At 35.3% G+C, this 21,093-nt stretch overlaps 1 protein-coding gene and 1 pseudogene across 3 annotated transcripts in view; one reads left to right on the forward strand and one right to left on the reverse strand.

Annotated features, from left to right (window-relative positions):
- The window catches only part of ASPH (aspartate beta-hydroxylase), a 180,363-nt gene that overhangs the window by 141,293 nt on the left and 17,977 nt on the right, over positions 1–21,093 (reverse strand). For 2 of the 3 annotated variants that reach the window (XM_015598670.2, XM_015598671.2), the window contains exons 2-3: positions 11,528–11,674; positions 8,378–8,446 (exon numbers count right to left, since the gene is read on the reverse strand). In XM_015598670.2, the coding sequence (XP_015454156.1) occupies positions 8,378–8,446; positions 11,528–11,674 (216 nt within the window). Of the gene's footprint in view, positions 1–1,277; positions 3,797–8,377; positions 8,447–9,838; positions 9,884–11,527; positions 11,675–21,093 lie in introns of those variants that run through there. The other variant, XM_015598672.2, reaches the window with a different exon arrangement.
- Positions 11,952–12,070, forward strand: LOC112472674 (annotated as a pseudogene).

Genomic DNA, 21,093 nt, shown 5'->3' on the forward strand with positions numbered 1-21,093 from the left:
AGATCGCGTGACGACCTCTGTTAGCATAAGTCGGTTTATTACACAAACTTCAAAATGTTCTTTCCCTTCAAGAAAATACGTCCAGTAATTTTTTCACTTATTTAATTTGGTTAAACAATAACAAAAACATACACACCTCAGTGTTTTTTTATGCAGTGAGTTACTCCTAAGGAATGAAGCCTAAGAACTGGTTGTTAACTACAAGGAGTTCACAGTTTAGTTAGTACCTAGTCCTAGGTATTACAAGTTATCTCAATGAATAACTGGGGCAGAGAATTTGGTATACTGTTCCATCAGTCAATTTGTGATGATGAGTCACTGAATTTCATTAAAGCACTCCAAATATGTGCCATGATCAAAGAAAATTCCACAGCCCAAACGGCAGAAAATAAGTCTTTCTTGTTTTATAGACCAGAATCTTATTTAGAAAGGGTCGCTGAGTATCAATCCCCATGAGGTGTAACTGCCAACTGTACAAATTAAGAATAACGTCTATGTCTATATATCCTTTTGATGATCCTCCAAAATTATAAACATCGGAATAGACAAGGAAACATTTTGTTCAGTCTCACTAACTACAAAGAAAAATAAGACAGAATTGGAGCGGAAAAAAGTTTTCTTACATGTTTGGATACAGCTCTCTAAGACAGGGAGGTAATTTCCAGAATAAAGAATGTAGTACAAGTGAAAAAGCAAGATCACCCAGCATTCTACTATGTCCGAGGCACCTGCATGATTCTCACAGGCAGCAAGCTGGCAGCTAAGGTCTCAGGAATATAATAAATAAGATCAACACCTAAAAGATGCTTCTCCAACTGACTTACTTCCCATTGCTCGTGTCCCAGGGAAAATCAGGGCTGAAAGAAGCTAAAGTACAGAAAATAAGTCCCCATAATGCCACTTCTTTCTGGAGTTTGGGTACAAACTCCAGAAAACGTAGTGCCTTTCCGGTTGGGCGAATGGCAGTGTATGTGAAGAAGCAAAGGCATCTGTGGGGAGACAACACCACATCTGAATACAGAGCACATTCGGCAAAGTTCCTTTGATCGTTCAAAACTGGAAAAGCGGAGTAAATATAGTACAACTTAAAATTCTGCAACTATAAATATTCAAATGTACAGAATACAATTTGCCTTTTTAAAGTATGGTCCTCAGTTTAAGCTAGGAAATTATGAAACAGAAAATTATATAATAAATCCTTAGAAAATTAAGAATTATAACATATATAATAAATAACATTTAAGTGAAGTAATTTTGGTCAGCTTCAAAATACTCTATTGCAGTTTTGCAAACAACTTTATTTTCTGTCACCAAAATAAGCGTTAAGCACAAGTTGAAGGAAGTCACAGAAGGCAGGGGTTCACCAGCTACTCGGATTTTTCCTTTCTCTGAGGTTTTTCAAAAGGGCTCATTGGAGGGGAAGCTAAATAAACGGCAAATTATAATCTCACATCCTTATTTTTCACTTACAAAAAATAAAGCATAATTAATTTCTGTACATAAAATGTGTTAGTATCAAGACAAAAAAAGAGCCTGATGAGAAATTAATGATTCCAAACATTTTAAACACACAAATCTGATTATATATTTCGCATAAACTAATCAAACATCTTCTAGAGTTAGTAGAAATGAAGCATTAAGAAATAAGACTGCTTTAAAATAAATATACATCTCAGACATCTGGCTAAGTAACTTTCATTGACAGTCGGGCCTAAGAATGCTTTTAAATTTAAACCTAATGAACTTTGATATTTCACAGTACTTAAATTCAAAGTGGAAGACACAATAAGCATGGGTAAAAACTGCATAAGCTTTCAAAAGAACATTATTAAATCATACTCATTTTAGAATATTATAACATATCAAAATCAAAGATTTTGACTGTCAAAAACATTAACAGAATAAAACGTATCCCTAAATAATGAGAAAGACAAACTAGAGTTTTAACAGCCATCTGAGTTTTAGATCACTGTCCAATGTACAACATGCATATTTATTTCCAAAAGTAACTTAATGTCTTTAAAAAAATAAGCTTAGTAAACTGAACAGTTTTCCCTGACACATGTAAATGGTGAGTGAAGGTGGAAACTGGTACGTTCCCTGTGTTCTGATGAGACCTACTCTCAGGCTATAGGTTTGATAGCCTACGAGAATGATTTCTACCAAATAAACTAAATTTGTCATAGTTCCCTCTGAAAAAATGAGTGAAAAAAGCCACTAACAGAAAGCAATTTGATTAAATATGAAAAAATAAAAAAATATTTGAAAAGTAGAAATTATTATAAAGTATTAAAAAAAATAAAAACATTTTCTAATTTTAAGCTCTGAAGAACCAAAGCTAAGTTTCACAGAAGCTCTAAGAGATTTAAAAACATGAAACGCCACTCCCTGAGAGAGTAAAGAAATCAAAGGTCTTAGGTTTTACTGCTTTCAAACTGTAAGAGCTTTGATTACGGAGGAAATGAATGAACTCTCGTTTTAAGAAATACGTGTTATATATGGCTAATACAATTACTTTTGATGTTATTGAAGCAAACTAATTTTAGATAAATTGATTCAAAGATGGTTTTAAGGATTTTAATGGCAAAAATGTATTCTCCTAAAAAGAATTACCACATTAAGAAATTTAACTTAAAAATCTAAAAATCATTTTACACCTAAGTCAAAGCTGATAGCCAATTAATAAGGTAATACAGGAAAAAAAAATGGAAAAAGACTTATTTAGGATGAATAATTTTAATATGTACAACATTATTTAAGATACATATTCACATTTTCCTTCTTGCGTAATATGCCTACTTTAAAAAAAATACAAATTACTTTCTCTGGATGTGTACTTAGAAATAAAATTAAAAATAAATTTTGCTTTCATGGACAGACATATTCAGACACACTACCATCTGAATACAGTAATTTAACTATCCTAAGGCAAAAACATGGAGTTATTTTCAAATTATTTTAAAAGCACCATTAATACAGAATTTTACATTGAAATTGGTATTAACCTATCTGATAAATCAGTTAACCTAGACAAATTACAATTTTTAAAAAATCAGCTTTTTTAAGAACCACCATTTTACACATCAGTCATGTTAAAGATCAACAGAGAAGCATTTAATTGATGAATCATGCTAGAAATAGTGTGATAATCAAGTCCATTATAATCATCTCAATAGTGTGTTAGAAAGACAAGCATCAAGGGTTAATCACAAAACAATTTGCTATTAAATTTCTAAATTTAGTTCAGTGAATACATAAATCGAAACAAAACAATACAGAAACCAATTATACCACCAAAAACGTCATTCTCAATGCACTTTGTAGACAACTACAAGAATGAAAAATGCCGCTTTCTTCACTAGAAGTGGGGAAGCCAAGCTTAGGACTAGCTGGGACTGAACTGGGGGAAAAGGTCACATGGCTGCCTTGTACTGTTCAATCGCAGCCGCCCCACTGCACGACGGGGAAGCCCTGGCTGAGCAAAGGAAAGAAGGGGAAAGGAGCCAGCTTCGGGTTTTCATAAGCCAGTGACGTCAGTCCCTGAATCAAAGTTACTGGTTATGTAAATCCAAAATGACACAAGTCTTTCCCTGAACCCCTTCATTCTGTGACGTGCCATCAACACCATCTGCGGTCTCGCTTTCGTCTTCTTCTTCTTCTAGCATTTCAAAAGGAGTCATAATATCATAGAGAAATGAGAGGAAACCATAAAACCAATCTGAACTTTCCTCTGCTAAAATATTAAGGACTTCCTCAAGAGAATCAATATTTTCATTACTGCCATCTTTGGTCAGGCCTACATAAGAATAAAGGAAGAGAGAAAGAGAAAATAAGGAGAGCAGTTAGGCGGAAAAAAGAAGTTGAGGAAGAGTGATCTCAAAAAGGATGTGCATCATGGACACGGAGGTTTACAGAAAAGATATTTTGGAAAACAAAGGAATTGATCAAGATGCACACCTTACAATCAACTCTCAATCATATGTGCTAAAGGAAAGGTACCATTTGACCAATCCTCACCATTCCTACCAGCCCCTAACCAGGTTTGCCTTTCTCTCATTAGAGAATCTAGAGCTGAAAAACACAAAATTGCATCAGCCAAAATCGATTGACTATTGTCAGTGAGAAGAGTGATTACAGTATGAGGGCAAAAACATAGATACTTCAAACGACCTCCAGATTTGTTCATTTACCAACCAGATATTATCGAGAGTTGATTATACAAACATTTACATATATCCATAAATACCCACTGAAAAATAGGAAGGTTCATTTCCTCAAACCTTGCCCCTTAGGACCTGGAGTTAACTTGGGAAAATCTGAAATTAACGTGAATAACAGGATTACTGTGCATAGCCTCCACAGATGGATGGGTATAAATGCATTCAAATCATGTAACTCAGAAAGTTTACAAATTTTAACACTACAAGAATGTTACCTTTATAATGCTCCGGCTACTGACTCACGGTCCTGTAATTGTGGCCAATGACAAAAGTCAGCTATGAATGATAATTCACTCTGCCTACCAACATAAAATGGGATCAAGGCCTTGGCCAGTCATTTGTAATAAGAACATTCCAAAGTTCTCTCCCCATCAGCCCATGAAATTAGCTTTTACTGCAAAGACTCTGACTCCTGCTGTTTGTAAGTCCTGGTCCCAAAACAGGGCTCCGTGATGGAAAGAAAGCCAAGTGATATTGTTTTTATCATGTGGGTTTTTTTTTTTTTTTTCCTATGAAGAACAGGTATTGGGTAGGAAAGGTCTGTTGGCTCCAGTAAGTACCAACGTTCACCAATACTGTCAAGCTCTATACAGCAAGGCCCATAATTTTGAGGAGGTGGGTGAACCCACCAGGGGGGATGGTTCCAGCTGTAAGAAATGTGAACATCCGTGATTTCAGAGGCGAAATTATAAGCACCTAATTTAGTATTTCAGGCTCTGACAACACAGAATTCTCTATTCAGCATACCTACCAGCAATCAAATTGGCAGGTGAAGGATAATAATAAGGCAACTAGTATAAATACCAAAGATTATGGCCCACGGAAGAACTACATCATGCCATTCTTCATGTACTGGCGGGGGCAGGGGAGGGGAGAACAAACTGCAGTTAGTATTTAAATTATTTTTTGACAAACCCAGATGTTTTTACACTGAATATGACAGCTGACAAGTGCTATGAACAGAGGAGCTCTGTATTCCCGCCCAGGTCTCTGTGGGAATAACAGTTTCTTCTTCCTCCTTTAAAACACTATAGCTGTATATTTACAATAAACACCTTTATTTCTCTTCATTTTCCAATACAAGTACTTCTAAGTATCGGGTACTAAATATAAAACTTTACCGTCCTTCAGTGTGACAGGTTGAAGTATGTAATAAGTATGCAAAGTATTTAAACAAAACTATTCATCTAACTATAAAACCTTCCTGTGATTAAGACAAAAATACTTTTTATCCAAAGAGAAAAAGAAAATGTTCTGGTGCATAATTCCTTAACCTCTTAGCGTTGGCCCGAACCAAAGAGGAGGGCGTGAAGGCCTTTGACGGGGCAAAAGCCAGGCCTGTCCTCCGTCAGCTCGTTCACGCGCGCTCTCCCGGTCTGCCCGCTGACAAGGCTCTGGGAGTCGCTGACTGGCTTCCTTTTTGTTCTGCAGCCATATCTGATACGGTGCCAGCTACGGACTAGTCAGAGGCCAATCACAGAATCCTTCAGTGATGGTGCCGTAAGGAAATATTACTTTTGGCACTGAGTTCTTGGATCATTTTCCCATCGATTTTACTTGGGAAACAAATTTTCAAAGAATACATTTGCAAACCATGTAGTTTTTAACAATCCAAACTAAAATCAAAGCTACTTTATTTTAGATAATCTGGCCACAAAAGTAGAAAGCTATGTACACTAGAATAGGCTCAGAATATTTTCACAGTATATCATAAGGGCCATGACCAGAAACAATGAAATAATAAAATTAATGATGGCTACTGATCTTGATTTACTCACACATATTTCAATCTTTCGATATTTCACTAGACAAACCAACCTTAAAATGTGAAAGAAATGTAAACATGAATGCATACATTTCCTCAAATTGATAAGATTTATATATATGCAGATTCAAGAATACAGAAAGAAATACTTCTGAAAGAAATGCCAAAACTATGAAAGTTCAACAATCTCAACTCTTACGTCACCCACCACGCCAAACTCTCCCCAGTCTCCAACTCTCTACTTTCGTCCATCCCCTTGGACACCCACTCCTTAATCTAAAACCTGGACCCTTGAGCTGCCTCTCCACTGGGAATGCACCCAGGAAATCTGGCTTCTTTTTGAGAATACACCATTCACCTCGGAACCTCTCCCTGAATATACTCTTTGTACCCCAAGAATTTCACCAGCTTCTTTCTTTCAACCACCTGCTAGTAACAAAGGCACAACTAACCTACAATACCATCATGAACTAGAAAAGAACTTTAGTCATAAAATTCAGTTCTAGTCAAGATTATATTTCATGCAGAGAATTCAAACATCATAGCAATAAGGTCAGAGGACATAAGTGAGCCTGACGGCTCACCTTTGATTTGTTTCATCTTTACTGAAGCACGAACTGTGAATTAGTACACATTTACTGCAAAATAGTTTATATTAGCTTTTGTGCATTGAGAGTCAAATTACCAAAACGAACTGAGATTCACCAAATTTGGTTCCACCTTGGAATATATAATTCTTATAAAAAGGTACAAGTCATGATTTGCCCATAACACACATGTGTCTACCTGTGAATGGCAATGTTCTGAGTTATACTTAACCCCTTAACGATTGCTTAAAACCTTAATGGGAATAAACTCTTAAAATCTAAATATAACACTAAAAATCAAGTTATTAATGTGTCTGCTAAAGAAATCAGTGTGTTCTATAGAAAAAATAATACATTTTAATAGTTGACATTTCTTAACTGACAGATTAGATAGCCGATTTAAAGCTAAAAAAAAATCAGTAATAGACAGATAAGTAATTTTATTTCTAAAAATGAGGAAACTTGGCCCACATGAAGTTACTTTTGAAATTAAAAAGGTTTACTATTCAGAATCTACCATTTAAAGTAATATAATGGAGTAATAAACCATTTATAGGCAAACAAATTAGCATCATTCTAATTTAAATTCTCTATATAATTTTATTTATTTTGCATGCCTAGGATTATATAGTCTTCTGAGGATTTACTGTCTATAAACTCAAATGTAGATATATGATAGAATTACATAGAAAATTCCATTAAGGTTAAGACAGAAAAAGAAATTTCATAGATAGTTTCCACTGTTAAGTAGCAAACATAATTCCTACTGAGAAATAATAAAAGGTGAACAAAAATTAAGAAGTTATATTTAATCACAAATAAAAACACTTTTTTCATATTTAGAGCTTACTGTTTTACAGGGAGGTTAAGATAAATCTACTGAAAAGTTTCACTGGTCACAGATGTGGGATTCTCTCATTTTTTTCACATCCATAAAATATACACGAAATTGTGCGTCTTGGCAGAATTTCTTTGTGCCATTATTTTATTAAGCTTAGTGTAGTATATAAGGCCATGCCATATTCATTATTTTTCCAAAGACTTTAGTACAAAAAGTTTTAATACACATTATGCTACATACTAAAGTGAAACAAATGATGCTGTTTAATAAGCAGAAACACATACCTCACCAAGCCAGATCATATACAATTTGCATATTAAAATCAATACCATCCTTTCTAGTAAGACAGCATTTTAAAACAAATTAGAGAATATTAAATCTTTTTTTATTACAAGAAACACCTCAATGATGAAGACACATAATTCTGATGACAGAAAAAGGGCTTTAGACTTCTAAAATAAAGAAATCTGGCCAAAGACTACGAGTTCATATTTTAATATTACCTTTAAAATACGCACAGGACATTTTAAGATGTTTATTACCACTATTTTATTTCCAAATAAGTTTATGTAAGCCATTAGAAGCTTACAAATGTAGCAAATTATGTCAAATGATTCTAAAGAATGGCTGTAATCACCATATTTGAAAACCGACTAGCAAATTATGTACATGTTTAAATGTTAAATTCAGAATATGAAGTGCTTTAAATTTGAAAACACATATGAAATTATACTTATTAAAAATATTTGTGTAAGAGCTATATATTTATCTATTTATAAAAATAAACAGAAATATCAGTCCATGGAAAAATAATTACACATCTCGAAAAGAATGAAATATATGACTTAAGCAGGAAAATATCTTCCATAAAATGTATACAATTGACACAGATATTATCAAGGCAAAATATTCTTTTGTTTCTGGCATTTTACCAACACTAGCAAAAAATAAAAAGTCTACTTGCCTAATAAAACTTTGGCATCGTCCACATCAAAATCTCCATCGCCATCAGCATCATAGACTCCTAATTTTCCTACAAGAAGGGAGTAAAGATAAATATGGAAAGAAAAGGAAAATCAAATTTAATAAGATATTACCACTTATTGCAGTCCTGCACATCAGCCATAAATGTTACCAATCAATGCAATTCTGTGCTCTTTTAATCCTGAATAGCAGTGCTAAGTGTATATCTTACCTAAAAATGATGGGCAATTCACTTAGAGATTCAGGAAATGTTCGCCTAACAAATCTAAGAAATATAACTGAGAAAATATATTCCTTGAAGGCTTAGCAATACCCTGATTTAATCATTTTGAGTATCTTCTCTTATCATATTGCTAAGAATATTTTAGGTATAATTTTCAACACACATAAGAAACAATTTTGATTTATTTCCAACAGTCACATGAAACAATGGTTCTAAAGTATGGAAGTTCCACCATCAATATTTAAAACAAAAAGGACATACACCAAGCCTCAAATAAGCACTAAATATAAATAATTAACATTGAGTATAAGTACTAAAAATAAAAGAACAATTAATTTTATATTTTACTATAATGATTTACGACCGAAAAACCATAAATCGACCTTTAAAATAAATGGCTATTGGAAATAAAGTATGTAAAACTGGCTTCCTGAAATCACCAAGGAAAACTTACGGTTATCCTACTTCAAGGCTTAATTCGCATAGGCCAAATGCTACTACTTAGAAAAAAATAATAGGTAACCTGAGAAGACAATAGTACCAGAGCTTTTCCTCGACAAGCAGAGTAAATACGTATTTTAAGGCTTTAATAAAGCTTTACCAGCTAGGAGCACAGTTATGTTTAACACTTCAAATATGAGTCAAATACATTCAATTCTCTAAAAAGCATCCTAAATTCAACATTTATAATCCATCACTGGGCAATGGCTATGAGGAGACATAATAATGTACAGCAATATTTTAAATGACATTCACAAACATAGCATTAGTATTAAGAAACCAGTTGGCAGCACTGTTACCATTTCTTTAATAAAAAGTAAATTGAAACATTGCATGAGAGCAGGCAGGACTTCTGGAATACAGTAGCTATGACCAACCTTCACCCTCCCAGAGCCTTGTTCTACTTAGGAAAACAGTACACTTGCTATGCAGAAGTCTGGTTTAGAAAGCAAACACACATCAAAAATGATAATAGTAATGGAGAGATAAAAAGTTATCATTTCTTTGCTAAGCAAATAAAAAACACTGATGTACAGGTCAAGGCTATATATAGCACAGAGTTCAAACATTAGAAACATGGAAAATACTATACTTTCTGACAAACTTAACAAGGAAAATTGGTCTTATCACTTACAGATTGTCTGATAACTAACGGAATAAAGATGAGATTTTAGAGACTAACACAAGTAGACTTAAAATGCATCTCCAACAGCCTACCTTGAAGTACCTCTGACAAATTATAACGGAAGTCCTTTGCTTTGGCTGCATGCATGTGAAAACATGAAAATTGTTACTTGTGCTCAAATGTACAAATATTTGAAATTCCTTCTTTTGTTTAACAGACTTTCCCTAATAACATATCACGGTAAGTCAGCAAAAGCACAGATCTACTGAGAAGTCTGTCCCACACTAAATTCTTCCTGTTAGTCTATCGATTTATCCAGAGATGCTTTCCTTAAAGTAAGAAAAATAAGGAGCTTCAACAAAAGGCAAATTACACGTAAGCATGTTTTTTTATTCTTTGCCCTTTCCCCCAAAAAAGATGGCTATAACTTAACAAGTAAAGCAGAAGTACATGAGGGTCTATGAAAGGGAGGGTATTTTTCTAGCAACACCGCAGAGAAGTGTGCATTTTTTTTTTTCAGTGACATGGTCCACTTCTTTCACTGAGTTATTAAAGAACAAGGCCATTTATTCATAACAACCAAAAAGTGGAAATAACTCAAAGGTCCAACAGTGATGAATGGATAAACAAAATGTGGTATATCCATATGCTGGAATATTATTCAGCCATAAAATGGAGTAAGTATTGAACTTTGAAAACATTATACAAAGTGCAAAAAGATAGACACAGAAGGCCACATTATTATGTGATTCCATTTACATGAAACATCCAGAAGAGACATTCAGAGAGACACAGACAGTGTATCAGTGTTTGCCAGGAGAGCAAAGGAGCAGGGGATTGGGTGTTTTGGGGGAAAGGAGTGATGGAAATATTTTAGAATTAGATAATGATGATGACAGCACAAAATGATGACTATATTAGAAATCAGTAAACTGCTGATTTTCAAGTATTTAAGTATTTTCGATACTGAATTTTGTTATGTGATTATGTGAATTTATCTCAAAAAAAAAAAGACTTGGTGAGGTTAAAAAAAGAAAAAATGGAGTATGACTCAGAAATGGTAAAAAATCATTAATGCAAAAAATCATGAAAAATCGCAGTGATTATGGGGAGAGAAATCGAAAACTAAGGAGAAAGGAAGACAACTAACAGAAATAACATGGCAACTGCTTCAAAATGGCAGGCAGACCATACCTACACACGCACCCACATATCCCTATACTAACAGCTACACACACACAGACACACACACAGACATACACACACACACACACAGAGAGACATACCAGTACCTACACACACTCTCTCACATACACACACCCCACTTCATGACATTTACACATACACACTCACATCCACACATACCAGTTCCAACAAAGACACAGAGGGGTGTGATCTGAAATGCTCTCTAAGGCAAAGTCTTACAAATTGTATGTTTATGATCCACTAATGGGTCCTTAAGTAAATTCAGTGGCTCACAACCAGTATTTTTAAAATTTCTAACATAATGAATAGAATAGTAATTATAGAGTACTGCACATAGTGAGAGTAAATACTGTTTGATAAAACTTTTCTTGATATACACTACTGTTCGAAGAAGTTAAAAACCCACTACTTCAAGGAAACCCTGATAACTCCCCGTTTTTTTACTCCACTGAGAACCACTGAATGGCTACAGAAATTAACAGTACCTAAAACATGCTGATAAATCTTTAAGACTACTAAGGGATGTCATTTATGCTCTTATAAGTTCACTTAAGAAACAATATCAAAATTCTTACCTAAAACTTCCTCATAATCAACAAGATCAAACCAGACAACAGCTACTGACGTCCAGACCCCCAGCAAAGCGATGACCATAAACCATGTGAAAAAAGAACTTCCAGACAGTCCTTTCTTTCCATTCTTGTGTCCTCCATGCTTTGTGTCTGTTTAAAAATAAAATGATGCACAATGTCATGATATAAGAAAATACTTTATCAAATGCCTCTTTTCACTGAATTATTTCTCCTATAATTTGATAGTACTTACAATGGTAAATTATTTCAAAAAGTTTTCACTTAGATTCTCAAAACACGTTGCATAAAGATTTTTGAAAATGAAAGAGTTTTTTAGACTCAACACAAGTAAAATCCTAACTTCTAAGTAATTCGAGAAATAAACTACTGATGGGCTAATGATACTTTTAAAAATAAAGGCTGAGTGATCTACAGCCATGCCACCCTTAACAAGCCCAACCCCATCTGATCTCGGAAGCTAAGCAGGGTCAGACCTGGTTTGTACTTGGATGGGAGACCACCTAGGAAGACTAGGTGCTGTAAGCTTAAAAATATATATTAATTAATTTAAAAAATAAAAAAATAAAGGTTGCTATAATATCTATATTTCTTCCAAGTTCTTTCATCAAAACTACCTAAATATCACCTCCTTCAAAGTTGAGAGCATGTCGACAATTTAATGAAATCATATAGAAATGGAGCCAAAACAAATCCTTTGCTCTGTCCCACTTAGTTTTTGTAGAATCTTAAAAGCTCTGAACTATTACAGAAAATAGATCCCCCCAAAACCTGCCCCATATTCTTAGCCAGAGAGGGACAGAAAAAGGAAGGAGACTCGATAGGAAATCAAGGTCAGGGAAGAAGAGAAGCAGACAGTACGAGTCAGGCCCCCTCCTGTATAGGATCCACAGGAAATATGGAAACAGGAAACGGCTCATTCACAATTGGTCTCAATGCAGGAAACAGCTTGGTAAACTGCTGTTCACTAAAAACATCAATTGTTACATGTGACACGTTTAATATCTTTTATTCTTCCAGAAATATTCTTCTTACAGTCAAAAATAAACAAAAATGACGAAAGTCAAGTGATATTAATAGAAAATGATCAACACTATCCTTAAAAAGAAAGCATAATATTTGAGTTTCTCTTAAAAAGGAATATAACAAATATTATGTAAATATTAATAACTGAATTAAAAGGGTATGTCATATCCCAAACATCCTTGGAAAAAAGGAAAAATATCAACCAGGTAGGAACTGTCTTCCATCTGTTGAGTGCGGTCAAATCTTTCAAAGTGCTTCCACATATACAGCTGACAAGATCCTTCTGTCAGTGTCTCTCAAGAGAGCATTTCCGGATGTTTATACAGTACAATTCCTCATCCTGTGTGACTGCAGGGCAGCTGGCATCTCTGGTCCCAAAGGTAAGCGGCTCCCACTGACTATGACAAAAACATCCCCAAACACTGCCAAGTGTCTTCCACAAGGCAGTGCCTGGTTGAGTACCACTAGGGTCAAGGACAGGAATCACCAGCTCTGTGTTACAAAGATTAGATGATTTACCCACAGTCACCAGCACAGGTCAGATAGAGCTGGGAATAAACTCTGAGTCCAATGGTCCTGAGTCCCCTGATCCAAATGAGTGGGCCAAACTACAAGATTTCCAAAAACCTCACACGCTCTAATATAGAACCTGCTTTCGGACTCCTAAACACAGTTCTAATTACAAAATACTGGTAGTAGTTCTCCCGTGGCTCACATCAAGAATATAATGCCAATTATTCTGGCTGAAAAAATAAAATGAAATTCTTTCTGCTAAAAAAAATATATATATACTTTTTTTAAAAAACAGCCACTAGATCAACTTTTCAAAAGGAGCCATAAAAATTAAATCAATCTGAGAGATAGTATGTGTGTGTATCTACACACCCAAACATATACATCTTTATCTACTTATCTATATTTAAGGATATAAAATTATAATGACCAAACAAGACAAATTTCACTTCTAAAGAAAGTCGATTTTTTTCTATTTTTTTAAATATTGACAGACCCACCAAAAAAAGGGTCAGATTTATAAATAGTCATATGGTGATTTCATAAAAGTATACTTACCAAATAACGTATGGCCATATAATTTGTTTCTAATATGATCTATTAAAAGTCTTCTAAAAGCTGGCTACACAAAAACACAATTTATTCATTAAAACAAAAATACTTGCTAGACACAGATCATAATGTTGCATATTAAATCCACTTAAAACGGGCTTCGCTGTTTCCTTCTCTGAACACAGTCATGGGAGGGGAAAACTGGGTGAAAATTTCTGCAATGTTGGAGTAAAGGATGAATTCTGATATTTTTAAGTGCCTTAAGCACAGAAATTACAAGAATAACAATATAAAATAAAGCACCACTAAATTTTTTTTAAAAAGTAGGTAGCTTCTGTGGGGGCAGAGGAGCACCATGGATTCAGCAGCAGTGTTGTGTTTAATTTATTAAACATCTATATATATGAAAACTTTTTTAAGACTGCACTTAAAAAACGCTTTTCTATATAACATATATATGCATATATATCCATTTGCATAGAATACTTATAATAAGAATAATGCCTTTGAGAATATCCATTTACTTCCAAATATGCAACTATAGTAGTTAATGACTAAGAGTGTTCCTCCCTTGACTACTTATTGACTATAAGGATCAAAATTATATTTTCTATTGAAAACGAGTACTAAAATTGCAGAAAAACTGAGTTCTTGGGTTATCTCCTCTTAGGCATTTTGTAATTGACACTGGTGACTTGTATTGTTCTTAATTAACTAGAAAATAACAAGGCTAAATAAATACAGTTCATCCTTTTATTCATTCAACATATTATTCAGCATGTGACAAACATGATATAATTTTTCTCAGTAATTAAGTCTTCAAAATGTGTATCTAAATGAAAGTGCACTCAAGACGATGCTATTTACAGAGGGGAGGGGAGGTAGAGGGACAGGTGAAAAAGATGAAGGAAAATAATAAGTACAAACTTCCAGTTACAAAATAAATAAGCCACAGAGATGTAATGCACGGCATAGAGAATAGAGTACACAGTATTGGAATAACTTTGTACAGTGACAGATAGTCACTAGATTTATTGCAGTGATCACTTCGTGAGGTATATAAATGTTGAATAACTATTTTATACTACCAACGCTCATATAGTATTATATGTCTACTATAATTTAATAAAAGTTTTCTAATAAATATTTAAAAAATAACAGAATCCTCACAATAAAGATACTATTTAAAATAAGCTTATAATTAAAAAGCTAATAAAACAAAATAATAATTTGATTTCAAAGTTCAATTTTTTTTTTCTCCATTTCTACCTCTTTCTTAAGGCAGAAATGAAGGAGGAACATTTCTGAGATTTTCAGAAAGTATCACTTATACAAGTTGATCGGTAATACTCATCTAAATGTTTGACTCGTAACACCAAATATAAGTAAAAAATGGAGATAAATGGTTTTTTAAGAAATAATTATGTAAATGTGTACACCAAAATGGAGAAAAGGCATTGGGAAGGGTAAGGCAAAGTCAAACACAGTAAAGAACATGCCTTTACCTAGAGCATTTATATCTGTTTTAGACATTCTAACAATTTCAATCAAGTGTCCTAAATTAACATACCAAACTAAAGAGTAGATTTTAAAGCCCACATAACCCAAATGAGTTAAAGCAACAGGGCTGATGGAGGCAAGGCCTTTAAAGGCATGAACACAGCAGCAAGAACAAACACGAGAACTTGAGTAGTGGCAGGAGGCCATTTATGATTGATGCTTGTAGGCAAACCCTGAACAGTCTTAAAATAATCTTTAGCACAAGGAAATAATGACCTTCATAGTGATTCTGCCATTAAAACATGATTTTAAATTGTTTAAAGAATGCAAGAAATGTATAATAAATCTTGGAAAGCTTTTCATTCAATATATTTTTTATTAATTAGATTTATCACTTTAAAAGGTAAATGTCAAAAAAAGGGTTAATGTTACTTAGCTGGAATATGAAATTATTAGCAATATTTCATCCATCCCTTTATAATATCAAGTTGAGACGTTACTCTAGTATTATTAATCTTATTACTGTTAATGTTTATTAATTCCATAAAGGAACAAAACAGTAAATTATAAAAAAGAGTCATTTTTAAGACATTTTTTAAGGGGACATTTTTAATTGATACCAAATAATATAGTCTTGGTAGGTCATTTGATAAATATCATGTGCCTCGACCTAAAGGGCAGATCAGTTTCTGCCCGATTACACAGAAAAAAGCACAGTAAGCTAACCCCTTCGAGAGGATTTAAAACTCCCTAAGCAAACCTGAAACCAGTACTTTGTTCCAAAGGCATTCTGGAAGAACATCATTTTCTAAGATCAGAATAAATCTAAGAGTCTTCATTTCATTTTCTGGCTCCACATTTGACCTATAGCCCCAGGGATTAGTCGAAAAGTGTTTTTAATGGGGGTTAACAGTGTGGCAAGAACTATGTGTTTCATTTTTTCCCCATGCTAACCCATCAAAAGTACATGACCTCCAAATCAGAAAATGTTTTCATATACTACCAAACACAGAAAATTCACTATAGTGAGCAATGGAATGTGTCTTTCTCCAAAATGAAGACTGGGCTAGGGATGACAAGATTAATTTTGTTTGGTTGAGGAAAGGGAAAATAAAAGATGTACCCCAGCACCTGAACAGTATTCAATTACTTATGTGGGTGTACTACTAACTGAATTACAAATCAACCATTTACGAGTGTTAGTAGCATTATGCGGGCGAGTTCATATTTACACATAAATTCTACATATTCAAAGTTTGTTTTTTTAAACAAACACTATCAAGCAACTCATCAAATAGATTATTTTTTCATATTACAAAATGTCACCCTTTGGTAACCAAGAACTGTTAAAAGTGTGTCAGAAGTAACAGCTTATTTTATCTCACTATGTAGATTATGTAATCCACGGAGAAGGGGGAAACTGTCCCCTAAAAGAACTGAACATCGGATGTATATCTAATATCCTTCTTCCTGACTACATGAGGTACTTTATTAGAATAGTCAAGTGACCCATTCTAATCATTTATCCAAAACAATGTTCAAAGCAGAGATACTCATATGCTCTATACTAATAATAGAATCCTTCCAGTGGCCGCTTAGGCAGCTGAGAGCTGGAAGCAGTCTTAGTATGTTTTTTTTTCTTAAATAAATTTTCAACATAATGAGCCAGTGTAGCTGGCTTTCAACTAAATGAGAAGACAATCTTAATTTACAAAGCAAAGCAAAAATATAAATGAAGAAGTAAATTCAACACATTATTAAAGAACACTTGAAGGTTAATGATTCAATTTAAAATAAATAAATTTTAAAAATCCTAGTGTCTTTTCTCTACATTTATCTTCTGCTTCACAAAAATTAGGTAAGTTTCCACATATGCTAAGTCTTTGTTTGAGCCAATTAAATGTGCTCAATAATATAAGATAGGATATATACATTTCTTAAATTTCCTATAATTTTATATGAGTGAATACACACGATTCTTAAAATTCACTGTAATTAACATAAAATTAAGGAAAACTGCTTGTACATTTTTCTGAAGTTTGTAAAATACAGCTTCTGAGAGTATAATATACTAAAAGATATTCTAAGTTAAGAAACCAAAATGTATTCTTAAAGACAGATTATTCCGTAAAAAATTAAACCACTGTGAAAGCTGATGTTCCAGGAGTTCAAAATAGAAAATGTGTAAGATGTAGTCAAAGCACTTAGCCAAAAATATTTTAAGAGCACACAACTGAAAATACAGCTTAAAATTATCAGTGGGATTCAAAACCACTTTTAACCCAAACAATAAAAATATACCTTTACCTTCAGCCATTTTGTTTTGTTCAATCCATTAGTAATAGATATTAAAGGGGACAAAAAAAAAAAAAAAAAATCAAAGCTCCATTAGCAGGTACCAGGCCCGCCACATGCTCTTCCTCCTGAGGCTCTAGACTGGCCAATGGCTCCACGGGCGAGGCCTATAGAACTGAAATTGGAACTGACTGCAAACTCTGCTCACCAGTTATTTTTAGAGGCCTCTTCCTCATGGCCAAATCCTGCTAATCACTCAGGCTGAAATGCGCTCCTAACAATCCAACAGCCTTTCTCCCACTTACGGGATTCCTTTCTCAATTGGTCCTATCTCCCTACCCAAACACTAAAAAAATCAAGCATGCTGGAAAAATGAAACAGAACAAATTGTGCTGCCAGTAGTGATTTCTTGGAATCAGTCTTTAATGGTTTTAGCCTAAGTACCAAATCCTTCTAAACAAGTCTTGCTATAAAGTGGGGCCCCAACCCCAGAAACAGCTCAATCTGGCCATTTGGAACCTAATCATTACTTAGTTTGTTTGAATGAAACAGAACCCTAAATGGTAAGAAATAATTAATGCTCTAGAATTCTGATTCACAGGCATTACCATCCCAAGACTAATTCCTCCAACAGCAAAAGTAAAGTGAAAATAAAAATTTGTTTCACTAGATAAGGACACAGAGCTAGAAAAAAAGGATGGAAGGAAGGATAGGGAGGGAAAATGAAGGAAGAGGATCAAGATGGAAGAAAGGCTGAGAGAGGGGGCTGAGAGAGAGGAAAGAAAGAACTCATTAGCATCAAAAGCAGTGATCTAGGAAACACAGCCTGAGAGAAGGAACTAGAAAGAGATTGACAACTGCATCTGATTTTGTTCTACTTCCCTCCAACCCCAGGTCCAAATATTCCCTTCTAAGGAATAAATCCAGCCCAATGTTAGTACCGTTTATTCACTGATTTAAGACTAGCAGAATTCATGAGAGTTATGATTTAGTATACAAAATTAATTTAGCACAAATAGTATCCAGAGCAAAGCAGCGAAGCTGTTTATGAGTCCTTAATTTTTTTCAGTCAAACTGAATGTTTCACATGCAAATTAAATGTTCTGGAAAAAAAGTCAGCAACCTATGGTACCGATTTCTGATGACCCAGAACTGGGACAGAGTGAATGAGGCATCAGGGCCAACTCAACAGAACTGGCAAGTGTCTTAGGCGTCCTGTGACCGAGAGCCATTCCCCGGAGCCCTTTCCTCTAGGATCAGACCCACTAACAGCGCTTGCTAAAACGCTGACCGATAATGAACCATTTGTTGACAGGGGTTTGAGACTACCCACTGTCACAGAAATTTATTAGACACATATTTCAGAAGCTTTCTTTTGTTTTTTTCAGAGAAAGAGTGAGAGCGAGAAGATCCCCTTCCTGACAAAACTGGAAACCAAGCCGTGACACTCAAGTGGCGGGTAGCTTGTAGGACTTAAGAGACCTGGATTCGATACCCTACTTCTTCATTAACTCTGATTTGGGAGAAGCCATTAAACTTCTGGGCTTCAGTTTCCTCGCCTGTAAAAACTAGGCATGAATATATTTGCTTGGGACAAACTAGGCTTGAATATATTTGCTAGAGTCATCCATGCAACACACTTGTATTGCCTCAATCACAACTCTGGCACCATTCTCATCTCCAATTCAAAGCTCTTTCCTGCGCCCACTCTGCCACCCAAACTGCGGGAGGGGCTGGGAATTCTCCCCGCCCTACAGGCCTGTGCAAGGCCAGCTGCGTTCTAAATTACAGATCTGTGGCCAAGCGCTGGCCTGAGACAAGAACCTCAGATGTTAAATTTGTGTTTACTTCACCCCTGAGGCTTCTTCAACACAGCTCCGATTATTCCTCCTCAACGAATCATCACACATATTCACGCACCCTATAGCTGACCTTCTCCTTTGTCTTCTGCAACACTTGCACAATTTCAATAAAATGTCGTTGCTCCTTTCACAATAATGGCATATCTGTTATTTTCGATAGGGTGATGAGGATCAGGAAATAACATTGAAGCTATTACAATGTTTCTTAAGAAAAAAGAAATTCTGAATTCTAAGTAACTATGTCTTATAATGTCATTTTTACGAGAAATGTTTATGAAGTTTAAAAATAAATTTAATTTGCATAGAGTAAATCTAGCAAAGACAACTAAAGTAATATTAAGCTAATTATTCCTTGTTAAAGCTGTTGGGACTAATAGCAACTCCTAAGTCCAAGCGAAGACCGAACTTCTAACATGTGCTCTGAGGCCATCGTTGTCAGCCTGATGCTCCTGGATACCAGGAGGGCCAAGACCCATGTCCACGGACTCCTGGGCTCTACCTGCCTCCAAAACCTACCAGATGAAAATCCATCAGACCTCTCGTGGGTCAGCACTGACTCACCCCATCAGCTGCCATACGGCAGCGATTCTCAAACCTGAGAGCACATCAGCTACCTGCAGGGTCATGATGACAGAGATTGCTGGGTCTGACCCTATAGTTTCTGATTCTGAGGCCTGAGAATTTGCCTTTCTAATAAGTTCTCAGGTGATCTGATGCTGCTGGTCTAGGGGCCACACATAAAGAGAGTCGCTGCATTGTACTAGCCATCCCTAATTCTCAGAGCCTAGAGGAGCAAATTTTACTAATTTCCAGAAATTCATTTCCTTGCCACTTAAAAAAGTAGAAAAAAATAACTTGTTTCTCTGAGGTCCGTGCCATCCAATTATATCACCCTCCACCCCGCCTCATTACCATCACCAGCACCATCCCCAGTGCCCCGTCATCTCGATTCCAGCCATAACCATGTGATTCCAATGTCTGTGGGTCCAACATGACGGGTTCTCGTTCCTTCGTATTTCATCCCCAGTAACCTTGCTCCCTTCCATTCTCTATCCATCACTCATGCTTACATCTTTACCATGGGTCTTGCCATAAACCCCACCTAGTTCACCTTCCTAATCACATCTTCGTTCTTACTGAAAACCTCTGCGGCTCCCCTGCACGACCACCTAATGGATTCCACAGTCTTGCTACGGAAGCTCCGCTTGTTTGGGTCCAGACTGCAGGGTATCACGAGATACCCAAACACAGCTCTTCAAAACAAAAACAAGAAACCTTTCATCTACATATAGTCTCCAAAGGAAACATGAGCACATTTTACCATTCTGAACCTAATACTAAACAGCTGGTATTACCTAACAAAAGTCAACTCTGCAGGCATTGAGTAAAACTTAACGTTTACACCACCCCCGCCAGGGAACACCACCTCCACGTGCATCTCTATCCACCTTAGGGTTCCTAGTTCATCTTAAGAGTCCATAGGTCACCATGCAAGTCACTCCCTGACTCACGAACCCCTGTGTTCCTCTACCCTTTCATTGCATCAATCTGCCATAATTGCCTTCCCGGCTGAACACAATATTCACCTTCTGCAAAGGCGGCCAGGCACACCCCATAAAAATCAGGTGCAGGGGCAGTGCAGCCCAGGGCAACCAGCCCTCAGGACCGCCTGTCATTCCTACCACATATCCCCAGAAAAGATACTTTCTTATTCTCCACAATGACTATTTTGAACTTCTTTATCTCCAAATGATTCTATTTTCTCATACTCAAAAAACGCCACAGCACGCGGGTCTCCACTCT

Source organism: Pteropus alecto, unplaced genomic scaffold (assembly GCF_000325575.1).
Source record: "Pteropus alecto unplaced genomic scaffold, ASM32557v1 scaffold87, whole genome shotgun sequence".
Classification (NCBI taxonomy): domain Eukaryota; kingdom Metazoa; phylum Chordata; class Mammalia; order Chiroptera; family Pteropodidae; genus Pteropus; species Pteropus alecto.